This window comes from Castor canadensis, chromosome 18 (genome assembly GCF_047511655.1).
Source record: "Castor canadensis chromosome 18, mCasCan1.hap1v2, whole genome shotgun sequence".
NCBI classification, from domain to species: domain Eukaryota; kingdom Metazoa; phylum Chordata; class Mammalia; order Rodentia; family Castoridae; genus Castor; species Castor canadensis.
Genome location: NC_133403.1, coordinates 4,343,097 through 4,365,377, shown reverse-complemented (window position 1 = coordinate 4,365,377; position 22,281 = coordinate 4,343,097). Strand labels below are relative to the sequence as shown.

General features: G+C 44.4%; 1 protein-coding gene across 1 annotated transcript in view; it reads right to left on the bottom strand.

Annotated features, from left to right (window-relative positions):
- Positions 1-10,179, bottom strand: part of Slc5a1 (solute carrier family 5 member 1) — a 67,126-nt gene extending 56,947 nt beyond the window's left edge. The window contains exons 1-2 of the mRNA XM_074061379.1: positions 9,626-10,179; positions 3,256-3,327 (exon numbers count right to left, since the gene is read on the bottom strand). Of these exons, the coding sequence (XP_073917480.1) occupies positions 3,256-3,327; positions 9,626-9,760 (207 nt within the window). The 5' untranslated portion in view covers positions 9,761-10,179. The remainder of the gene's footprint in view (positions 1-3,255; positions 3,328-9,625) is intronic.
- Positions 10,180-22,281: the final 12,102 nt, after the last annotated feature.

Genomic DNA, 22,281 nt, shown 5'->3' with positions numbered 1-22,281 from the left:
CTTAGATGTAAACTATCATTGGGGGAACGAAAATCAAATTTCAGCCTCAACAAGGAAGCAGTGACTCCTGCACAAAAGAAGAATAATGCCATGTTTCTATGTAGGTTAGAATACTCTAATCCTGAATGGACATAAGGAAAACAACACCCATGGGAAACCCCACATAAACCACTGAACCCTACATGCTTGGGTAGAGCTAATCCTTCTCATCAACCAATCCTCAGCCCAAAGCCAGACTCAGGCACTACCAGGAAGGAAGACATCATTGCTGGTCAAGATGTAATGTGTTCCCAGACCTGGCTAACATGCAAAACTCCTGAGTGATTCTGCTCCCATGCTTCCTCCTTCATTGGCTTCACCAAGACCTACAGATTTCTGGAAGCTGAGACTTCACTCCCAATAAATCAGCCCTAAAAGTTTTCCTAAAGAGTTATAATTTCATCTTGACTACAGCCACTAGAAAGAAACATAGCTATCTAAAAGTGCAATGGCTTATTCTGAAGGTAGTGAGTTTCTTGTCATGGGGTGGGAAAGAGGTGGGAGGCTGGGTGCAAACTGAAGCCACATGAGCACTTGGAAGTCTTGCTAGAGGAGGCACTGAGGCATTAGATGGGGTAGGGGATGCACTGCTTTCAAAATAATCAAATTTCAAGGTCCTGTTTGGCTCTCAAATTTGGAGAATCTCAAGTCCATGGAGATTTCATGCAACTTTGCATCTGAAACCCGTAGGGTGGCCCTGTCCAATAGAACTTTCTATGATGATGGAGATGTTAAAGGTCTGCACTCTCCAACCTGGTGGCCACTGTCCACACATGGCTCTTAAGAACTTGAAATGTGCTTACTGGGCTGGTAGAGTGGCTCAAGTGGTAGAGCGCCTGCCCAGCAAGCATGAGGCCCTGAGTTCAAACCCCAGTACAAAAGAAATGTGGTTATGTGACATTTTTTTATTTTACTCTTAAATAGTCAATGTGACTAGTGGCTACCATGTCAAGACAGCACAGCTGTAGAGGGACCACCCCATCCTTGCCTTGAGGTTTGAGATCAGAGGTGACTCTTTAATGCCTGCTTTTTGGAGCATGACAGAACTGAAAGGAGGCATCTGAATATATGTGCCTCTACCCATCAAGGTGTAAAGACAGACCACCTTGAGGGACTCACCACAAAAATCAGCATCTACCCAGTATTCTGGGCCACCTTAAGAATAAAATATAAATGATTTTATGGTCCTATTTACATGTAGAATCGAAAAAAGTCAAAATAGCATATGTCTAAGAGACATTTTCCTGGATACAGATGAAGATCAACAGTAGACTATAAAACTAGGTGTCAGGATCTGTTGGGAAAAGAAGTGAAGGGTGGATAGGAAGATGCTTGTTAAAGGGTACAAAGTTTTAGTTAGGTTAAATAAATCCCAGAGGTCAACTCTCCAGCATGGTGACCACAGTAATAATGTTGTATTTTATACCTGAAAGTTGCTAAGCAATGAGATCTTTAGATGCTCTTACCAAAAATCACCAGTGGGTGATTAAGAATACTGACACCGACTTAAAAAACGAAGAACAGGACTGTAAAATAAGGGTGAGTACTGGGAGGAGGGGGAAGGTGGACGGAGGGGATAAAGGACGGTGAATATGGTCGATGTATATTATATACTTATATGAAATAGAACCATGAAACCTTTTGCAATTGTTTTGAGTAGAGGAGGGAGGGGACGAAGGACACAGATGGTGGGGGCGAACCTGGCCAATGCACAATGTGAGTGTATTCAGAAATGTCACAATGAATCACCCCATGCCACAAAAATGCTTTTTAAAAAGGTACAAGCATATATAAACATATATGTATGTATAGAAGCCTAATTCTAATCACTGCTCAACGTACACATTCATATATATCAATACATCATGGTTTACCCTGTAAATATATACAATTTTTTCTTGTCAAACAAAATTTAAGTAGGAATGCCCTTGGAGATAGCCGACGCAACTGTGAAAATGCTAGTTCTTAAGCTTTATCCCCAAAGGGTTGATCAACAGACCCAGTGCAGGATAAGGCATGATATCCTAGTCAGTTCTCTCTGGGCTATAAATATCGTGACAGTGACAGCCTTTGTTTTCTTACCTCTCTTCCTCCATCCCATTCACCACCGTCACTCTCTTCTCTTGTATGTCTCTGTCCTTGTCTCCATCCTTCACTCATTCATCTCACTTGTATCTTAAGCCCAAAGGTTTTTATAGGTTGGCTAGCTTATTCAACCAGTCACTACAGTGATAACTTTGGATCAAAATAGACATTGGACTGAACTGATAAAAGAGCCAGAGCCCTGTACTAATATGAAAGAAGGAACGTCTTACCTGTGCACCTAGGTACACATATCAGAGAAAACATCTTTCCTCTGTGTGTGTGTGTGTGTGTGTGTGTGTGTGTGTGTGTGCATATTAAATCCCAGGCCTCCCGCATGCTAGACAAGCACTCTACTAACTGAGTTACATCCCCATCCAAGAAAAAATGTCCTAAATATACAAAATATAAAATCCACCAAAAAGATAAGAAAACCTCATCCACAGAAAAGCTGCAACTGGAAACAGGAAGGGGTTCCTCCTTGGTCCATTCAGTATTTATCGAGGGCCTCCTGCATATAGGCACTGTAGAAAGCTCCAGAGGAGGTAGGATAAATAAAATCTCTATTTTGTGAGAAAGAGGTAGCAAAAAAGGAGCTGCCACTCCTTGACTTTCCACCTCGTAAGAGATCTTGGCTTCTACTAACACCTCTGGAAGGAGCACATTACCAATTCCATTTTATAGGTACAGAAGTGGAGGCTCAGATTTCTCCAAGGTCGCTTCAGTCTCTGTGTTCTTTTTGTTTCTCCACAGTTGTCACCTTGTACAGTCTTTTCCCTGACAAATTCCAAGCATTTTTATTATTTCTTAAAAGCTATTCCCTTAACAAAAGAGATTAAGAATGCTCGGAAGACCTAGTGAGCATAAGATCCATTATCAAGGATCTAGGTAAAAAAGGAAAAGCCACCACACCCAAAGCCAAGAAGAAAATGGCCTGGGAAATAAGTTTGTGAGGCCCCATCTCCAAAATAACCAGAGCAAAATGGACTGGAGGTGTGGCTCAAGAGAAGGAAGGAAGAGAGAAAGGGCTGAAGGGAGGGAGGGAGAGAAGGAAGGAGAGAAGGAGGGAGGGAAGAAGGGAAGAAGGGAGAGAGGGAAGGAAGGAAGGAAGAAAATAATTCAGAGAAAACTTACCGGCCACCACACCATACTTCGGCCTGCCAAGAAGAAACCTCCAACAGTTCCACGGTTGGTAGAAAACATAGCCTGTGAAAGAAAGGGTAAAAAGTTTAATAGAAAACTAGAAGAGTGAAACTTGTCAACCAAAAGGACACACCTCCTCACACACTGGCGTTTTGTTGTACCCATTCAGCTTTCTGAACCATTTTCACATCCCTTATTCCCCTGCAGCCCCAATACATTCAGATCCAGGAGGCAGGGACTTCCATGTGACACACAGGGAAACTGAGGCTCAGAAGGCTTAAAGAACTCGTGCTACAACTACTTCTGCAATTAGCTTACAGTATGGCTTCAAGCAAGTCACTCCACATGGATCTGTTTGCTTTTGTGTTAAACACAGAGAAACGGAATTTGCTATGACTTTCTTACAAGCACATTGAGAGCCTAATTAAATATCATACTTTTTAAAAAATACCTTATAGGGTTAAGTGTGGTGTACTTTCTTAAAAGCATATTGAGAGCCTAATCAGATATCATACCTTTAAAAAAATACTGTATAGGGTCAAGTGTGGTAACTCACACCTGTAATCTCAGCTACTCGGGAGGCAGATGCAGGAGGTTTGAGGCCAACCTAGGGCAAAGTTAGCAAGAACCTGTCTCAAAAACAAAACAAAAACAAAACAGCTGGGGACATGGTTCGAGCGGTACAACATTTGCCTAGCATGTATGAGGCCCTGAGTTTAATCCCCAGCACTGAAAAAAAAAAAAGTATTATGTGGCATGTGAGTTGTCATGTCTCAACATGGCTGTTATCAAAAAAATTTTAAATGTCAAAAGAATACAAAGGGTTTATACTATTACATAAAAGACCATCTGGTGAGTGCCACAGGAAAATCTTCACAGAGGGCAGCATATTAGCAACTCTGGAAGAAAGAGTGAAGTTTTCTTACAGAAAAGGGAGTGAGACCTCGGACCACAAGGACATGGGTCAGTGGTCTAGAGGTGGAACCGCTCCCAGTGTGGGGAAGGAGGAAGGAGAAACAGTGCTAGCAGGTGAAACTGTCTAAAGTGAGACAGAATGCAGGATCTCAAAAGCCAGGTGCCAGTGGCTCACTTCTGTAATCCCAGCTCCTTGGGAGGCTGAGATTGGGAGGATCATGGTTCGAGGATAGCCTAGGCAAATAGTTCTCAAGACCCCATCTCCAAAATAACCAAAGCAAAATGGACTGGAGGTGTGGCCCAAGCAGTAGAGCACCTGCTTTGTAACCATGAAGCCCTGAGTTCAAACTCAAGTCCCTTCAAAAAGAAAAACAATGCCAGGCTAAAAAGCGCAGGCTCTCTTTACAGTCGGGTTTAGAAGGGAACCAATTCCTTTCTTGGCTCCTCTGGAATTGCTGGCTCTGAGCCTGCAACTAATTCCTGGTCTAGCTGGGGCTCAATCCTAGGTCCAGTGCTCTAGCCCAAAATGGGAACAGTACCTCTGCCCCTGACCTCTGGTCCTCTTCCTCTTTCCTGTCTTTGTCACTGGCTTTCTCTTTGCACACAATTGCTAATCTTCCTGAAAATGTTCATGGATGATGGTGGGTTGGCCCTGCCAGTGGTGTTTGTGTTTTCATAGGTGACCACTGAGGGTAAAAGACATCACTGGTCCAAAAGAGTTAACTTCTGAAGGTGACATTTCAAGCACTTAACAAATGTGTCTGCCACAGAGGGAACATGGGTACATGCTCAGATTGCATCTGTATTGGATTTCATCCTTTAGGAAGCAGGGCCTTAGGCTTTACCCAGTCAACCAATGTGCACTTGTTAGACACCCTTGTGTGCTAGGCAGAACCATGGAAAACATGACAGCTCAAGTCTTTCTGGACTCCTGCAGGGTCCTCTCTCCTCCAGGACACACCTTGAAGACTCTTTACTGGTTTCCTTTAATGGAAATAATAAGATGAACAACAGACCTCAGAAGCAGAGAACATAGCAGAAGAAACGGGAGAAGAAATAGCCCCAGGGTGTCGGTCTGACTTTCCAATCTGTCACAGCTGTCCAGAGATTAGAGTGGGACCACTGGGGTGTATTCAAGTGAAGGATGCTCAAAATGTGCCAAAATGATTTAAAGACGTTGAAACAGTCAATGAACTTTAGGTGGGAGGTGAGGCTCAATCAGTAGAGGGCCTACCTAGCAAATGAGAAGCCCTGAGTTCAAATCCCAGTGCTGGCTCCCCCCCAAAAAAATCCTACGTACTTGGGAGGCAGAGATTCAGAGAAGTATTGGTTCTAGGCCACCCTAGGCAAAAAAGTTCTCAAGACACAATCTCAACCAAGGGCTGGGTACAGTGGCATGCATATTGTCATCCCCAGATATGTTGGGAAGCACAAATAGGAGCACTGTATCCAGGCCAGCCCAGAATAAAGTGAGACCTTACCTCAAAAATAACCAATACAAAAAGAACTGGCAGTGTGGCTCAAAATAAGCATAAGGCCCTGGGTGAAACCCCTAGTATTACCAAAATTTTCAAAAAAAAAAAATTCAGTTTAAGCCCTGTGGGGGGTTTTTTAATATGTAAAGAAAAAAGGGATTTAGCACCACTTGGACACTGTCACTTCAATACCATGGTAGGAAGACACTGGAGAGGGTGTTCCCAGAAAGGATAGTGGGATCAGAAGACTAGTGAAAAGAGTGTTGCCACTGGCATCAGATCTGGATTCTAATCCTAGCTCTGGTACCGATTCACCTGAATGACTTCTGGTCACCCTCTCTGATCCTTATTTGTAAAATGAAAAAGTGGGGACGGGTGGTGTGGCTCAAGTGGTAGAGAGTGCCTGCCTAGCAAGTTCAAATTCCAGTACCACCAAAAAAGGTATACTGGTGATTCTTGGCCCTGAATAAAAAACTAAAATTAAAAAAAAAAAGAAAAGTTGGACACTGGTGGTTCATATCTATAATTCTAGCTACCTGGGAGGCTGAGATTAGGAGGATGGAGATACAAGGCCAGCCCAGACAAATAGTGAAGGAAGGAAGGAAGGAAGGAAGGAAGAGGTTGGGCTCCCCCAGAGGTCATTCCAACACAGACATTCAATAATCCTATTAGCTCAAAGGCCACTCTAATACAGGCATGAGTGATTCCTGTTATTTGATTGGCCTAAATCTAAAGGACCTAACAGCAAACACTTCAGGTTTTGTGGGGCACATATGCTCTCTGGCACGTATTGTTTTTATAGTGAAAATGGTAGCAAAGTTTATTAGGAAATGTATACCCTTTCACAATAGCCAAGTTATGGAAACAACCAAGATGCCCCACCACTGACGAATGGATCAAGAAAATGTGGTATTTATACACAATGGAGTTTTACTCAGCCATGAAGAAGAACGAAATGTTATCATTCTCAAGTAAATGGATGGAACTGGAGAACATCATTCTGAGCGAGGTTAGCCAGGCTCAGAAGACCAAAAATCATATGTTCTCTCTTATATGCAGACTTTAAATCTAGGGCAAATACAGCAATGTTGTTGGACTTGGGTCACATGACAAGGGGAGACCACATATGGGAGGTATGGGGATAGGTAGGAAACCCAAAAACATGAAAGTATTTGATGTCCCCACTGCAAAGGAGCTAATACAGTGACCTTAAAGCAACAGAGGTCAACACGAGAAGAAGATCAGGAACCATGTAAAGATCAGTTAGCGATGAATCAACTTGGGGTGTAACACATTTGTACATGAAAGCAATGCTAGGAACCTCTCTGTATAGCTATCCTTTTCTCAGCTAGCAAAAACGCTTTGTCTTTCTTATTAGGCTTATGTTTTCTCTTCAATGTAATTAGAGATAAGAGCAGAACAGGTTCTGCCTGGAAGCAGGCGGGGGGGGGCAGAAATGACCCAAACAATGTATGCACATGTGAATAAATGAATTAAAAAAAAAAGAATACACTTTCAACAGACTGAAAGCCAGCGAGAACAACCCACATAGTCTTTTCATTTTACTTCTTGTTTGTTTGGTTTTGGAGGACTGGAGTTTGAACTCAAGGTTTCTCATTTGCAAAACAGGCGCTCTACCACTTGAGCTACTCCTCCAGTCCATTTTCCTCTGGTTAATTTAGAGGTGGGGTCTCTGGAACCTTTTTCCCAGGCTGGCCTCCAATCTTGATTCTCCTGATCTTCCAAGTAGCTAGGATTGCAGGCATGAGCCATCAGTGCCTGGCTCCTATTTTGTTTTATAACCCTTTTACAGTGTTTAAAAAAAAAAAAAAACCCTTTCTTAGCCCGTGGAACACATGAAAACAGACTGTGGATCAGATTTAGCCAGAGTTTTTAACAACCTTTAAGGGGGTTGTTGAGGGTTTGCAGAATAGCTCAATGAAATCCCCACCAAGAATAAAATCAGACAAACTGACGGAGTGGCTCAAGTGGTAGAGCACCTGCCTAGCAAGCATGAGGCTCTGAGTTCAAATCCCAGTACTGCCGAAAGAAAAGCATAAGATCAGAGACTCATGATGAAAGAAAAACACAATAAATATCAAAGAAGTACTTAGCCAAAGCCCAAATCTGACTGAATGAGGCAAAGTTGAAAGAATATAAAACCTAAGCAAATAATGTTGGGAACAGTAACGGTCCCAGAGGGGTGCAGGTCTGAGATGTGTTTTCTACATTGAGGAAGTGCAATGGGCAGCACCGAGTTCATAATGCCCACACTTAAATCACTCCTGATGCTTCAACAACAAAAGGAGGAGCGTTGGCTGGAAGAAATCCAGCACAGAAAATGATCGGGGCTCAGGGCACCAGCTAATGGGGAAAGCTTAAACGTACACAAATACTAGCAGGCTCATTAAGTAGCATTTAACAGGACAAGTGATACTGATTTACAGATATTCCAAAAGTGCAAACACCATAAAAAGAATGTAAGCACCTGCAGGCCTGGCAGTGCTCAAACGAGATTGGTTAAGAGAACTGAGATTTATCAGATTGCCAGGGGGATGGGCAATAATAGCAGAAGTAGCAGAGGATGGAGTCACATCTTGACTTGAGGCAGGCAGAGTGCTGGCGCTATGGAAAAGCAGGAGCCAGGACACCTGAGTTCCAGGAACAAGACCAACTCATTGCAAAATCTTAGGCAAATCACAGTCACATAGGGCTTCGACTTCCTGATAAAATCGGGATTGGCATTCCTGTCTTCCTGGTCTTGCGGCTTTCTGTGATGACATATTACCCAGCTGACTATTTTCGCTCATCTTTCTTAAAAGGACAAAAATTATTCATAGCCTGGATCAATAACAATAGGATATTTTTTTAAATTCATCTTGGTGGGTCTTCATAACATCCTTCTGGAGTTGTAAGAATAAACATGATTCTACCTGTTTTACAGTTGGGTAAATTGAGGCTGAGGGAAGTTAGCCTACACTGCTTCGTTCAAACCATGAGAAACACAGTACTAAAATATGAGTATCCTTGCTCCTAGTTAGACATTTTCCACTATGTCAAGGAAGCTGAGAATATTGAAAAAGAATCAGTCCCACTGCTCCAAGTGACACTGCAGGAGTCTTTCTGTTACATGCAGTTCTGTAATTCCTTTTAAAAAAAAAATCCACACTTCCTTTTATCCCTGAAAAAGCTCAGTGTCCATGGAAAGGCAACCACCTGCTGTCACAGCAGCCTCCCTCTGTCTGTCACTCTCCCCTCGGAGACAACCCTTGGAATATTTGCCCACTTTTTCTAGAGGTTGGGTGTGCCAAAGTCTCATAAAGGAACTTTCCAAGTTGCAGGCTGCTGAGAACAAGTTTCTCTGGTTTGGTGTGTCCCCAGAGTGCCAAGGAAGACATACATACTTTTCTTTCTCCCCAGCAGCTGGCCACCCTCTGCTCTTCCTCCTCCTGCTACTCCTACTCCACCCAGTTTCCCCATCCCTAATTTATCCCAGACCCTGGGCCAGCCTTCCCCAGGAGCCACTGGCCAGCCACCCTCCACTCCCTCCCCAAAAATTGCCAGAATCTCTGGCTTCCTCACTCCACACTGCTTCTCTCTTACCAGAAAACTGAGTAACCAAGAGGTAATCACCTACCAACGACCCTCCTGTTTTCCCCTAATCTCTGCAATGCTCTGCAGGCCTTTCCTGCTCAGGGGATCCCTCTTTGGTCTTCCTGGCAAACTCTCTTCTGCACCCCCTAACTTCTATTTATCCTTGCTTACTTCCCACCACTATTACCAGACCCTCACCGTGTGACCCCAGGACTCTTCTCCAGCGTCTCCAAGAAATCCCACTCCCCTCCATGGGCCCGTTAACCCACTCCCTCCTCTTGCAGCTTAGCAAGGCCATTGCCTCTTCGTGCGCCTCCCCTTTTTTTTCACCTGGTGGCTCTGACGCTTTCAGTCCCCATCCCAGGGCCCCCACCTACCCACAGTCCGACGGCCATCACCACGACGAAGTAGATGATGATGACAGAGATGTCGGCGGCATTGCGGATGCGCTCATAGGATGCTGGGGCTTCCTTGGTGGCCGTGGCCGTGGGGCCCCAGGTGCTACTGTCCATGGCGGTGGTGGCGCGCGTCTCTCCCGCGCGCCAGGCACGCTCAGTCCTTATACCGCCTCCTGGTTAATGATCAGCCCCGGGGGAGGGGACCCGCGACGGTGGGGCACAACGACAATAGCGCCCGGGTCCCTGCGCTGTACCGTCGGGGAGCAGCGATGAATGAGGAGGTGGCGTGACAGAGAGGTAAAGGCTGTTGTCCCACGAGCAGGGAGGGGCCGGCCAAGGAGTGGTGCCCGCTGGCACAAAGGACCCACATAGGACCGACACCCATGTCTTACCCGGTCCCTTCCTGGGTCACAAGGGCACTTGGGGCCAGGGACTTCGTTAGGGGCTGCTGCCGGTCACCTGCCACCTGCTTTGGGACCAGTCCCAGAATCTCTGTAATGTGGCTTCATCATGAGTAAAATGGGTACAGGAGAAGAAGTAAGCGAAGTTTTTTGGTCTATGTGAAGCACACAGGAGAGCCAGGTAGCTGCTGACTGTTCCTGAAGGGGGAAAAAAAATATTTCAACACAATCTCTTAGTTACTGGTATGGCCACTTGGTCATCTACACCCCTCCTCCTCCACAGCCTGCAGCCCCCAGGAGCACTTGTTACCCCCACTGTGAGGAGGAAGAAGCCGCAACCAGAAGGGAGACTCCAAGGTGACACCTCACGGTCTTTGGCTCTTCCATATCTGTGGGCTCTGCATTCAGAGAAAATAACCAACCACAGATGGAAAATATGCAGGAAAAATTTATATCTGTGCTAAATGTCTGCAGGCTTTTGTCTTGTCATTTATTCCTTAAACCATGCAGAATAACAGCTATCTGTGCTGTATAAAGTTTTATAAGTAGTGTATAGATTATTTAAAATATGCAGGAGGACAGGGCTGGTGGAGTGGCTCAAGTGGTAGAGCACCTGATCAGCAAGCGTGAGGCCCCGAGTTCAAACTCCAGTACTGCCAAAATAAATTAAAATATGCAGGAAGATGTGCACATGTTAAAGCAAATACTATCCCATTTTATATACAAGACTTGAATATGTGCAGATTTCCACAGGAATCCTGGAACCAATCTCCCTTAGATACCAAGAGATGACTGTAGTGTGGACCAAAAAGACCAGGCATGGTGTCACTTGCCATAATTCCAGCATCATGGGGGCAGCTGAAGCAGGAGGATCATGATTCGAGGCCAGTCTGGATACACAGCAAGACCCTGTCTCAAAAACAAAAATAAGTAAGTAAAAATTTAAAAAACAGGCCATGCACAAGGGAAAACACTAAAAGATCCCTTTGAAAAAGCTCATCAAATCCTAGCCCTTCCTGGGCACTAGGTCTGACCATCTTCAAAAAGAAACACATGTCTGAGTCACAAGTCCACACTTAAAACAGATGGCTGACTGAGGAGGCAGGACTTGCCCGAGGTCACAGAGTGAGCCAGTGGCAGGACTGGCCTAGCATCCCACCCCATTCTGAGGGAAAGTGAGGGAGATGTTCTCAGGGCCTGGAAACTGCAAAGCTCTAGGGGGAGGAAAGCAATGCAGGTGCAGGGAGTGGGTAGGACCCTCTTCTCCCTTGGGTCCTCTGTGCCCTCCACTAACAACCACCCACCTCCCAAATGGGAGCTCCATGTTCCTTTGCACCTGGCTGCCTCTCAGGTCTGTTTTCCCTCCTCCCTTACTTGGTTTTCCATTAAGAAAGTGCTTACTTAGATAGTGGCTATGTGGTCCTTCTGATTTCCCTCACTCATCCCCCACCCCAAGACTGCAAACTGGATATTCTATGTCTGACCCAGCATAATGCCTGCCAGGAAAGAATGAGAAATTTGGAGAAAACCAGAAGCGGAGATACAGATGCCTCTCAAGACTTGCAGCTCTGCAGCAAAAGGTAACAATTCGCCCTTCATTCGTGTTCATTCATTCATTCATTCATTCAGCAAAACTATTTCACTTGGCTCTGTGCCAGCAGAGTCCTTGCCCTCTCCTGACAGCCCATGAGCACCTCAGCTGGCTTCAGATGTACAGTGTCCACTTCTCATTGGCTAAACAGAGCTTCCTGGCAAGAGACTCCATGATGGATTGACCAAGAAAACATGCGCTCTTAACCGCACGATGTAACCAACAGGCTAGGGGTAGAGGCTTGGGTTTCAGAAAGTGGGGAGGCTGAAGAAGAGACTCACTTGGCTACTTTGAATCTCAGCTCAGCCACCAACCAGAAGCAGACCATGGACAGCTCACTTGACATCTGTGACCTTCCCTTTGCACATCCGAAATATGGCATAGACAACTAGGATTGCCTCAAATGTCAAGTGCAAAGGATCCTGGCTGACAATGAGATATCAGCATAGATGAGCTAGCATCATATCATCAGCTAGATGATATCATCAGCTGATATGATATCAGCTAGATATCAGCATAGATAGCTAGCATCTATCCATGGGCTAGCAGGATACCATGATTTCTTGTTCTCCCTGCCCTTTTCCTCCTGTGAGTTCAGCCACAGAAGGCCCAGGGAAGCAAGTTATTGATCAGTAGTCTGCTCATTTCCTGTGTCATTTCCATTAGCTCATTTCTATTAGCACAAACTCAAAGCCTTAAAGAGCAAAAGTGTATTTTCTTCCAGTTCCAGAAGACAGACTCTGAACTTAGTTTTTCTGCACTGAAATCAAGGGGCCTACAGGGTCACGTACCAGAGGTTCTAAGGGAAAATCCTTTCTGGCCTCTTATAGCTCCAGTAGCTTGTGCCACACCATTCCAAAGTCTGCCTCCAGACTTTATTCTTCAGATAGGGTCTTGCATTTTTGCCTGAGGTTGGCCTCCTATGTACAGCCTGGGATTACAGGCAAGCACCAGGCCCAGATTATTTGTCAAAATGGGATCTCACTGGTTTTTTTTCGTCCAGGTTAGCCTCAAACCTCAATCCTCCCAGTCTTCACCTCCGAGTAGCTGAGATTTCAGGTGTAAGCCACCACACCCAGCCTCGAATTCTTAATGTAATCATATCCGTAATGACCTTTTTCCTAATAAAGAAGCATTTACAAGACAGAAGCATGGCTCAAGTGGTAGAGCACCTGCCTAGCAAGTGTATGTGAGGCCCTAAATTAAATCACTAGTACCAAAAAGGAGAAGGAGGAGGAAGATGGAAGAGGATAAGGATGGAAGAGGAGGAGGAAGGTGGAAGGAGGAGGAGGATGGAGGGAGAAGGAGGATGAAGGAAGGAGGAGAAGGAGGAAGATGGAGGAGGAAGAGGAGAAGAAGGGTGGAGAAGGAGGAGGAGGAAAAGGATGGAGGAAGGAGGAGGAAGAGGAAAAGAAGAAGGCAGGAGGAGAAGGAGGAGGAGGATGGAGGAGGAGGAAGAGAAAGAAGAGAAAATGCATGTACAAGTTTGAAGAATTAGGGCTTGATTGAGAGGCCATTATTCAAGCTACAATTAGTGGTGGTCAAGGAGTCTGAAGATGGAAGGATTTGCTGGAGGAAGCAGGATTGGAGAAGCTTTCTTTTGGAGGTCAGGATGAGGGAAGTTACTGCTGGAAGGAGTGAGTCTAGGTCCAAGGATAAAAGTCAAAAGATTATCAGGTACAGAAGAGGTAAGGAGAACTGAGAAAGGCCAGGAAAGGGAGCTGGCTAGCCCCAAGGTATGGACACAGGGTGGGGGGGTTGTGAAAGGAGAAAAGTGGAAAGCAAGAAAGACAAATCACTCCTGACCCTCCCTCTAAACCTGAATTCCACAACAGGCTAACCGTCAGGGGGATCCATCAAAGGATCTGAGCCCCAGTTCAGTCCCTGACATGCTGGGTGCATTCTCTGAGCTTTAGATCTTTGGTGGAAACCCAAGTTGATCCATCAGGCTTGCTGAGTGCCTATCATGCATGTCAGCTTCTGGCTGGGACCTGAACCTAGTTTGCATGGTGGTGGGCTCTTGCTCTTTCTTCTAGATCCCAAATCCCAGACTGCCTTCAGAGCAGAGCCATGGGGCAAGAAGCCACAAGATACCCAGGCTACCTTCTACAGAGATCCTCACGGGACACTGCTTCAACCTAGTCCTTGGTCTAGGGCAGCAGGAAGAATGCATGGCTAGGAGTCAGGAGACTGGGTTCAGGTGCTGGTTCCTCTGCCAAGTGGCCTTAGGTGAGTCACTCCCCTCTCTGAAACTGTTTTCTCACCTCCCAAACCAGCAAAATTTGACCAGATAGTCTTAAGAAGAATCCTGGCATCAGTTCTGACTCTAGCCATGTTCCTGAAGCTCCCTTGACCCCAATCTCTTTTCTATTTATGGGGGGAAGCATCAACCCTGGATGGTTGTAGGTCAACCTTGCAAGTTTCATACTCTGCAACATCTGCCAGCCCCAGGGATAAGATTTTTCTAAGAGTCATCAGCATCTCTAAAAGCAGGAAGGGAGAACATGGCTATCACCCATAAAGTATCGAGCTCTACTCTGGATGCTTTTTGTCCAGTGACCTCAGCAGTGGCTATGTAGTCAGACATCCTGGTTGGAATTTGTTGTTCTTTTTGGCAGTACTGGGGTTTGAACTCAGGACCTTGTACTTGCAAGGCAGGCACTCTACCACTTGACCCATGGCCCCAGGCCTTTTTGCTTTAGGTATTTTTTTAATAGCATCTTACTATTTAAGCCCAGGCCAGCTGGGACCTGGATCCTCCTATTTCCCCCTCCCACATAGCTGGGATGACAGGTAGATGACAGCTATGTGCTCTACACCCAGCTTTTATTGGTTGAGATGGCATCTCCTGAAATTTTTTCCCAAGCTGACCTTGAACCATGATCCTCCAGATCTCCACCTCTCAATTAGCTAGGGTTATGGGTGTGAGCTACTGTGCCCAGCTCCTGGTTGGAATTCTGGCTCATCTTCTCATGAGGGAGGTACCCTCAGAACATGTTATCTTTGGGGAGGGCCTCATTTTTCTCACTTATAAAATGGAGACAAGAATATCTAAGAGGAATCACAAAACATATGGAAAATACTTCAGCATACTGACAAGGACATACTTAGTGTTCAATAAAATAATAAACTTTTGTCTTCTTCATCATGGCCACCTTAACTAGATTTAAAGATCAGGAGTCCTCAGCCAGGCCTCTGCCCTCAAACACCAGGACAGACATGAAAAAGAACACATGACCTGTGTTGTGACAACTTAAATTTCCACAATGACTTATTGTTTTTCCCTTGTGTGCATTAAGACTCAAGAGAGTTAAGTAACTTGTCCCAAGGTCCTTCAGCTGGTAAATGGCCAAGCTGACACTCAAATCCACTTACCTGTAACTGTTTATTAACTAATAGGAAGGGGAGGAGGAGGGGAGGAAGGGAGGGATAGAGGAGGGGAAAGGAGAGGAGGAGAAGGGAGGGGAGGGGAGAGGAGAGGAGGGGAGGAAATAGGGAGGGCAGGAGAAGGCAGGAGAGGGGGCAAATCAAGGAGAAGTGAGGTCTTAGTCCTGAGGCTATTCTCAAACCAGCTGCCCTATCATCCTCCCCCACACAACCCCAGCTTGGCACTTGCCTCCCCCTCCCCAATTGCCTATAGAGGTGAAGCATTTCAATGAGTCATTAATTATAATAAATGCAGGAAAAATTCAGCACCATTATAGGAATCTTCTTTCACCCTTGGTTTGCTTAAACCTCTTGGAGCATAGGACAGAGCGGGTGGAGCAGGAGGGCTCACTGCCAGCGAGACTGCTGGCAATCCAGCAGCTGTGAGATGAGACAGAGAGGCTGCTCCTAGCAGGAGGTAGCTCAGAGGCCTGCAGGCACAGGCTGAGGAACTCCACAAAGCTTTCCCTTTTACTACTCCACGTTGCCAATCCAACACCTATCAACCAACCTTCATTGAGGTTGGGATTCCAGGAACATTAAACCTACACTCAAACGTTCCTGGGCAACAGACATGAAAATCCATGCCTGCAATCCCAGCTACCTGAGAGGTGGAGGTCAGAACAACTGAAGTTCAAACAAAAAGCCCAGGCAAAAAGTTAGCAAGACCTCATCTCAACAAATAAACTAGACGAGGTGACACACATCTATATTCCCAGCTACACAGCAGGCCTAGATAGGAGAGCCTCAGCCAAGTCAGCCAAAAGAAAAAGTCAGGCAAAAAACGTGAGACCCTATCTAAAAATAGCTAAAGCAAAAAAAAAAAAAAAAGACTAGGAGTGTGGCTCAAGTGGTAGGGCACCTATCCAGCAAGCACAAGACCCTGAGTCAGTACCCCAGTACTGACAAAAACAAAATCTTGGTGATTCCACTTACATAAGGCAGGGAGCAAGGGGAGGGGAAATGGGGAGTTTTTGTTAATGGTTTTGTTTGTTTTTGTTTGTTTTGGCAGTGACACAGGGGGAGTCCAGGGCCTTGTGCCTGTTAAGCAAGTGCTCTACCTCTGAGCTACACCTCCAGCCCAGGAATCATTGCTTACTGGGTACTGAGTTTCAGGGTTTTTTAATGTAAATAAAATATTTATAAAACAATTCTACATTGCTTACCTTGCTTCTACCTACAAATGTTGCACATTAGTTTCTGCCTTGACATTTATATCATTCTGTACCTTGGTTTTATGTATGAATTCAGAAAGTGACAATTGACTCATTTATTTTGAGGTTAAAAGCAATCCTTAGAAATTTTTATGGCAGTATCATTGTGCCCAGGGGTCTTACTATCAAAACTTGTGGTGTATTCTGACATTCATTTGGAAGAGAGGCCTTTTCATACCCTAAAAACCCATATAAATAAGCCACATTCCAGTCTCTTCCCTTCAGTTCATGGCATTTGCTTGAGGAGAGCCCTACACGTTCAATGCAGAATCATTGTAAATTTCAAGGAAGGGAAGACTGTCATATTTTCAGATTTTTTATCCGTAGGAAGGCTAACCAGTGATTCCATTAAATTGTTATCTCAAACCGAGTTTCAGTCTTACAAGGCAAAAATGTGCAGAGATATTAGGTGGTGACGAGCAGCAATACAAGTTTAATAATACCTCTGAACAATACGCTTCACAATGGCTAACATAATAAATTTAATTTGATATCTATTGCATCACAGATAAGTTATAAGTAATATGTAAGTGTGTTACAAATAGCATGCCTAAGAGAACGACCTTGGGCAATGGTAAAACTCTTGAAGGTAACAGTAGGGTTGAGAAGTTACTGTGCCTTTAACAAATTCCATTTGAGCAGCAGCTTAAGCCCTAGGGGTGCAGAGTGTAGACCAACAGTTCTTCCTTGCGAGAGCTGAAAACCCACACATCTCATGGGTACTGCAGGGGGCTGGGGGAGAACACAGTCTTTGGGGTGATGAAAATGCCTTGGAGTTAGATAGAAGTGGAGGTCGCACGACACTGTGAATGCTAAGTGACAGTGGACCATGCACTTTAGGGGCTGGCAGAGTGGCTCAAGTGGTAGAGCACCTGCCTAGCAAGCAGAAGGCCCTAAATTCAAACCCCGCTGCAGCCAAATATATATATATACATCAAGAATTGTTCACTTTATTTTTTTATGGTTAATGTTACATTATGTGAATTTCACCTCATTTGAATGGATGAATAAGTAAATAGTGCACAAAGAACCTGGCCTGGAAATAGTAATTATTTCTCTCCAATTTGTTGACTGGTCCTAACATTTTAATGCTTTTTTTTTTTTTTTTTTGGTGAGACTGGAGTTTGACCTCAGGACTTCATGCTTGCAAAGTAGGCCCTCTACCACTTGAGCCACACCTCTGGTCAATTTTGCTCTATTTATTTTGGAGATAGGGTCTCTCGAAATATTTGCCCCATCCGGCCTCAAACCATGATCCTCCCAATCTCAGCCTCCCAAATAGCTAAGATTACAGTGTGAGCCACTGACACCCAACTGCTTTCTGCCTTTCATTCAGCTATTCAACCTGCCATTGGAATAGAATGAAAAGAGGAATTTGTTTCATCATCAAAAGAATGCTCTAGCCCACCTAAAAGCTGATCTCAATAATTGTAGACTGAGAAACTCGTTCATCCATTCAAGAAGCCACTCGGTGCCAGACACTGGGTTCATGAACTTGAATGACACACAGCTCTGCCTCAGGTCCTCCTGGTGTATCATGCTGTTCCCTGCGCATGGATGCTTTTCCCTCTACTTCTCACTGGGCTGGCTCTCACAATCCTTTGGTTTCAGTTTTAATTTCTCCCAGGAGGCTTCCTGACATGCACGCCATCCTTACCCTAAATGCTGTCTCAAGAGCTCTGTTTTCATCCTTCCTACATTTATCTCAAGTTTTAACTTACATAACTAAACACTTAATGTCTATAATGTCCCCTAAGCCACAAGCTTCATGAGGACATTGCCAGCGTCTCTTTGCCTTCCTGTGCCATGCGACAGTCTAAGCATGCTAGAATCCAACAGGGGAGTCAGTGAATCAGGGACTCCTGTCCTACCAGAAGCAAGTTCCCAATATCCATTAACTTCCTAAAACTATGAGGGTAAGTGACCCAAAGATAAGCTAAGAACCACCACCTACCGACTTTGACCACCCAGACTAAAACAACCCCACTCTTAACGCAGGTCGTGACTTTCACAATACTCGAAATACAAATATCTTGTTTCTTTGCCTTGTATCTGCCTTCCCCACCAGAAGCCAAGCTCTGGGAAGGCAAAGACTTCGTCTTTCTTATTTACTGCTCTGTCTCCAGTATCTAGTCCAGCACATAAGGCCTGGAGTTGGGGAAGCTCTATAAATACTCGCTCAGTACACAAATCTCACTGTGGGTTTCTTTCCATAGTAGTAAAATAAACATAGTATAAAATTTATCATCTTAACAATTGGTCAGCATACACTTCAGAAGCATTAAATGCGTTTATATTTTCATGTGACTCTGACCGCCATTTATCCACAGAAAACTTTTCATCTACAAAACTTTTTTTTTTTTTTTGAGACACTAAGGGTATCTCAAAAAACTAAGTTCAAAACTAAGGGTTGAACTCAGGGCTTCACACTTGCTAGGCAGGTGCTGTACTTCTGAACCATTCCACCAGCCATGTTTTGAAGGATCTCACTTTAAGGCTGTGCTGACCTAGTCCATAAGTCTCCTATTTGTGCTTCCCAGAGTAGCTGGGATGACAGGAACATAGCATCACATCCAGACCATTGCTTGAAATGGTGTCTTGAGAACTTTTGCCTGGGCTGGCCTCGAAATATGATCCTCCTAACCTCCACCTCCCAATGAGCTATGATTATGGTTGATTACAGCTATGATCGCAGGAGCTACCACATCTGGCCCGACTCAACTCTTTAGCTAAATCCTGTAGGCCAGTTCATACCAGATCTCAATATCCTGAAACCCTCCTCTCTCTGCTCCTTTCATTTCTACAAGCTTCTTTGGCATTCGGATCCATTCGCTGACAGCATTCTTTGCACTCAAGTTCATGAATTTCCATTCTTCCCATTTTTGCTGTTTTAACTGATGTTCTTCTAGTCATCCATATCTGGTACCTAACATGGTGTCACTCAGGCTGAATTACTTCCTTCTTTCTCAGGGTATCATTCTGGGAAATCCCAGTCTCCCTAGTCAGCAGCACCTTAAGTTCCAGTACACAATCCTTTTCCTGACATATGACAACCTTGATCATGGACGAGCATATAATTACTCATCTTTATAAATATTTCGAAACTTCTTTTAATTCAATACTACTACCATTGTTACAAGAATTATTAAAAACCTCCCACCCTCCCACTCCCAGTTTTCCCTGGCAACCACCATCCCACTTTCTTTCTCTATGATTTTGACTACACCAGGTACCTCAGAGACACGAAATCATATAGTAGTTGCTATTTTGTGATTGGTTATTTCACTTAGCCTAGTGTCCTCAAGGCTCATCCATATTATAACATCTGTCAGAATTTCCTTCATTTTCAAGGCTAAGCGGTATTTATTTTACATGTATATTGCATTCTGTTTATCTCTTTATTCATTTATGGATGCTTGGTTTGCTCCCACCTCTTGTGTATTGCTAATATGATATACGAGTATGCATTTTAATCTTTTTTGAAATAAATAATAGTCACAGGGGATGGGAGTGTAACTCAGTGGTAAAGTGTATACTTAGCATGAATGAGGCCCTGGATTCATCCCAAGAATAGAGAAAAAAGAAGAAGAATAGTCAAGAATGGGTGGGAATGAATAGATGCATGTGTGGATAATGAATGGATGGAGACAGATGGATGACGATGGATGGAGACTGATGGATGCATATGTGAATGGAGACTGATGGATGGATTATGAAGGATGGATAGATGAACAACAGTTGGAAGCACAGATACATGAAAGCACTCTGAACTGAGAGGAGAGCTAGGCCTACCTTGGCTATGACATTTTCTACCTGTATGACATTCCAGGGATCAGAGACACTGTGAGGTAATAAGGACTCCATTGTAACAATGGCAGTAGTATTGAGTCACATGGAGTTTTGAAATGTTTACAAAGATGAGTAACTCTGTGCCAGTTCATGATCAAGGCTGACATGAGTCAGTTAAAGGATTGCACACTAAAACTTAAGGTATTGCTGACTTGGGAGAATGGGATTTCCCAGAACCATACCCTGAGAAGAAGGAAGTAATTCAGGCTGAGTGAAACCACATTCAGTATCAAATATGGACGACCAGAAGAGCATCAGTTAAAAAAGCAAAAATGGGAAGAATGGAAATTCATGAACTTAAATCCAAAGAATGCTGTCGGTGAATGGATCCAAATGCCAAAGGAGCTTGTATACATGAAGGGAACAGAGAGAGGAGGTTTTAAGGGTGTGGAGTTCTGCTTTGAACTGGCCTACAGGATTTACTCACCCATAGCCTTACCATGCATAGCAACTGTAAGCACCAACCCCAAAAGAAAAAAGGAAAAAATAGATAAAGTTAGTTCACATAACAAGAAATGCAAGTGGCAACAAATATATTAAAAATCATCAATCCTTCCAATAAAATACAGGCAGTCAGGTATGGTGGTGCATGCCTGTAATCCCAGCACTCAGCAGACAGAGGCAGGAAGATCAAGAGTATAAAACCAGCCTGGGCTACAGAGTGAGCTTGAGGCCAGTCCAGGCTATATAGCGAAAGTCTGTCTCAATTAATTGACTAATTAATTAATTAAAATAATGCAAATTTAAATTACAATGAGATGTTTTTCATCTGCAAGACTAGAAAAGATTATAAACAAATTGATATGACATACTGACTCGTTCCTGGTGGAGCATAAGTCGGTAACACTTTTTTTTTAGTCTGTGAATTTAAAAAAAAAAAAAACAGTAAAAGTGAAAAACAAGGGCTGGCAGAGTGGCTCAAGTGGTAGAACACCTGCCTAGCAAGCGTCAGACCTTGAGTTCAAACCCCAGAACTACCAAAGCAAACAACAGCAAAAACAAAGAAAAACAGCAAGAAAACAATGTCATCCTGGCCTCTTGCAACATCTCTGCCAGGTCCCTGCAGCGGTGATGAGCGGTTTTCTAAGGCATCATGCCTCACTGGTGTTCCAGGAGGGTCGGAAGATCTGAGATCATTGTGAGGTCGGAGGAAGGAGCAGTCCAGTGGGTGGATCTTTCTGGAATGCTGAGTGAGGCCTGGCTGTCAGTGGGTGATGGGTCAGGCAAGCTGCTCACAGCTGCTCCTGGTGGGGTGGGGAGGCAGGGGGCCTCCCACAAAGGGCACTGGCTGTGGGTGGCTGAGTGCCAGGCAAACGCAACAAGGTGATGAGGCCTAATTGGTTCTACTTCTAACAGTAATTCAAGAACATCAAACAAAACTGTATCAAGAGGATGAGAAGATAAACCACATATTAGGAGAAAATGTCTGCAGAAGACATGTCCGACAGATGGCTACAAATCTGCAAAGAACTCATGGAAATGACCAATCTGCAAATTAACAACTGGATTAAGCAACGGGCAAAAGAGAGCTGTGGGTGTAGCTCAGAGGCGCAGCACTTGCCTAGCATGCATGAGGCCCTGGGTTCCATCCCCAGCAGAGAGAGAGAAAGAAAAGAAAGGAAACAGAGGGAGAGAGGAAGGGAGGGAGGAATCAGGCTAAAGATCTAAACAGCTCACCAGAGAAGATAAACGGATGACTATTAAGCATACAAAAACTCAACATCAGGTTATTAGGAAATTGTAAATTAAATCAGCAATGAGATATCACTACACACCTATTAAAATGACAAATCTAAGAACTCCTATTAGTCACTGGAAACACCAAATGCTGGTGAGGAGGTGGAACACCAGGAACTGGTTTACGGCTGGTGGGAACACAAAAAAATACAGCTACCTTAAAAGAAACTGTAGCCATTTCTTTTTTTGTTTGTTTATTTATTCATTTATTCATATGTGCATACATTGTTTGGGCCATTTCTCCCCCCTGCCCCCGACACTCTCTCTCCCTCGCTTGCTTCCAGGCAGAACTTGTTCTGCCCTCTTCTCCAATTTTGTTGAAGAGAAAACATAAGAGATAATAAGAAAGACATAGTGGTTCTGCTAGCTGAGATAAGGATAGCTATACAGAGAGATTCCTAGCATTGCTTCCATGCA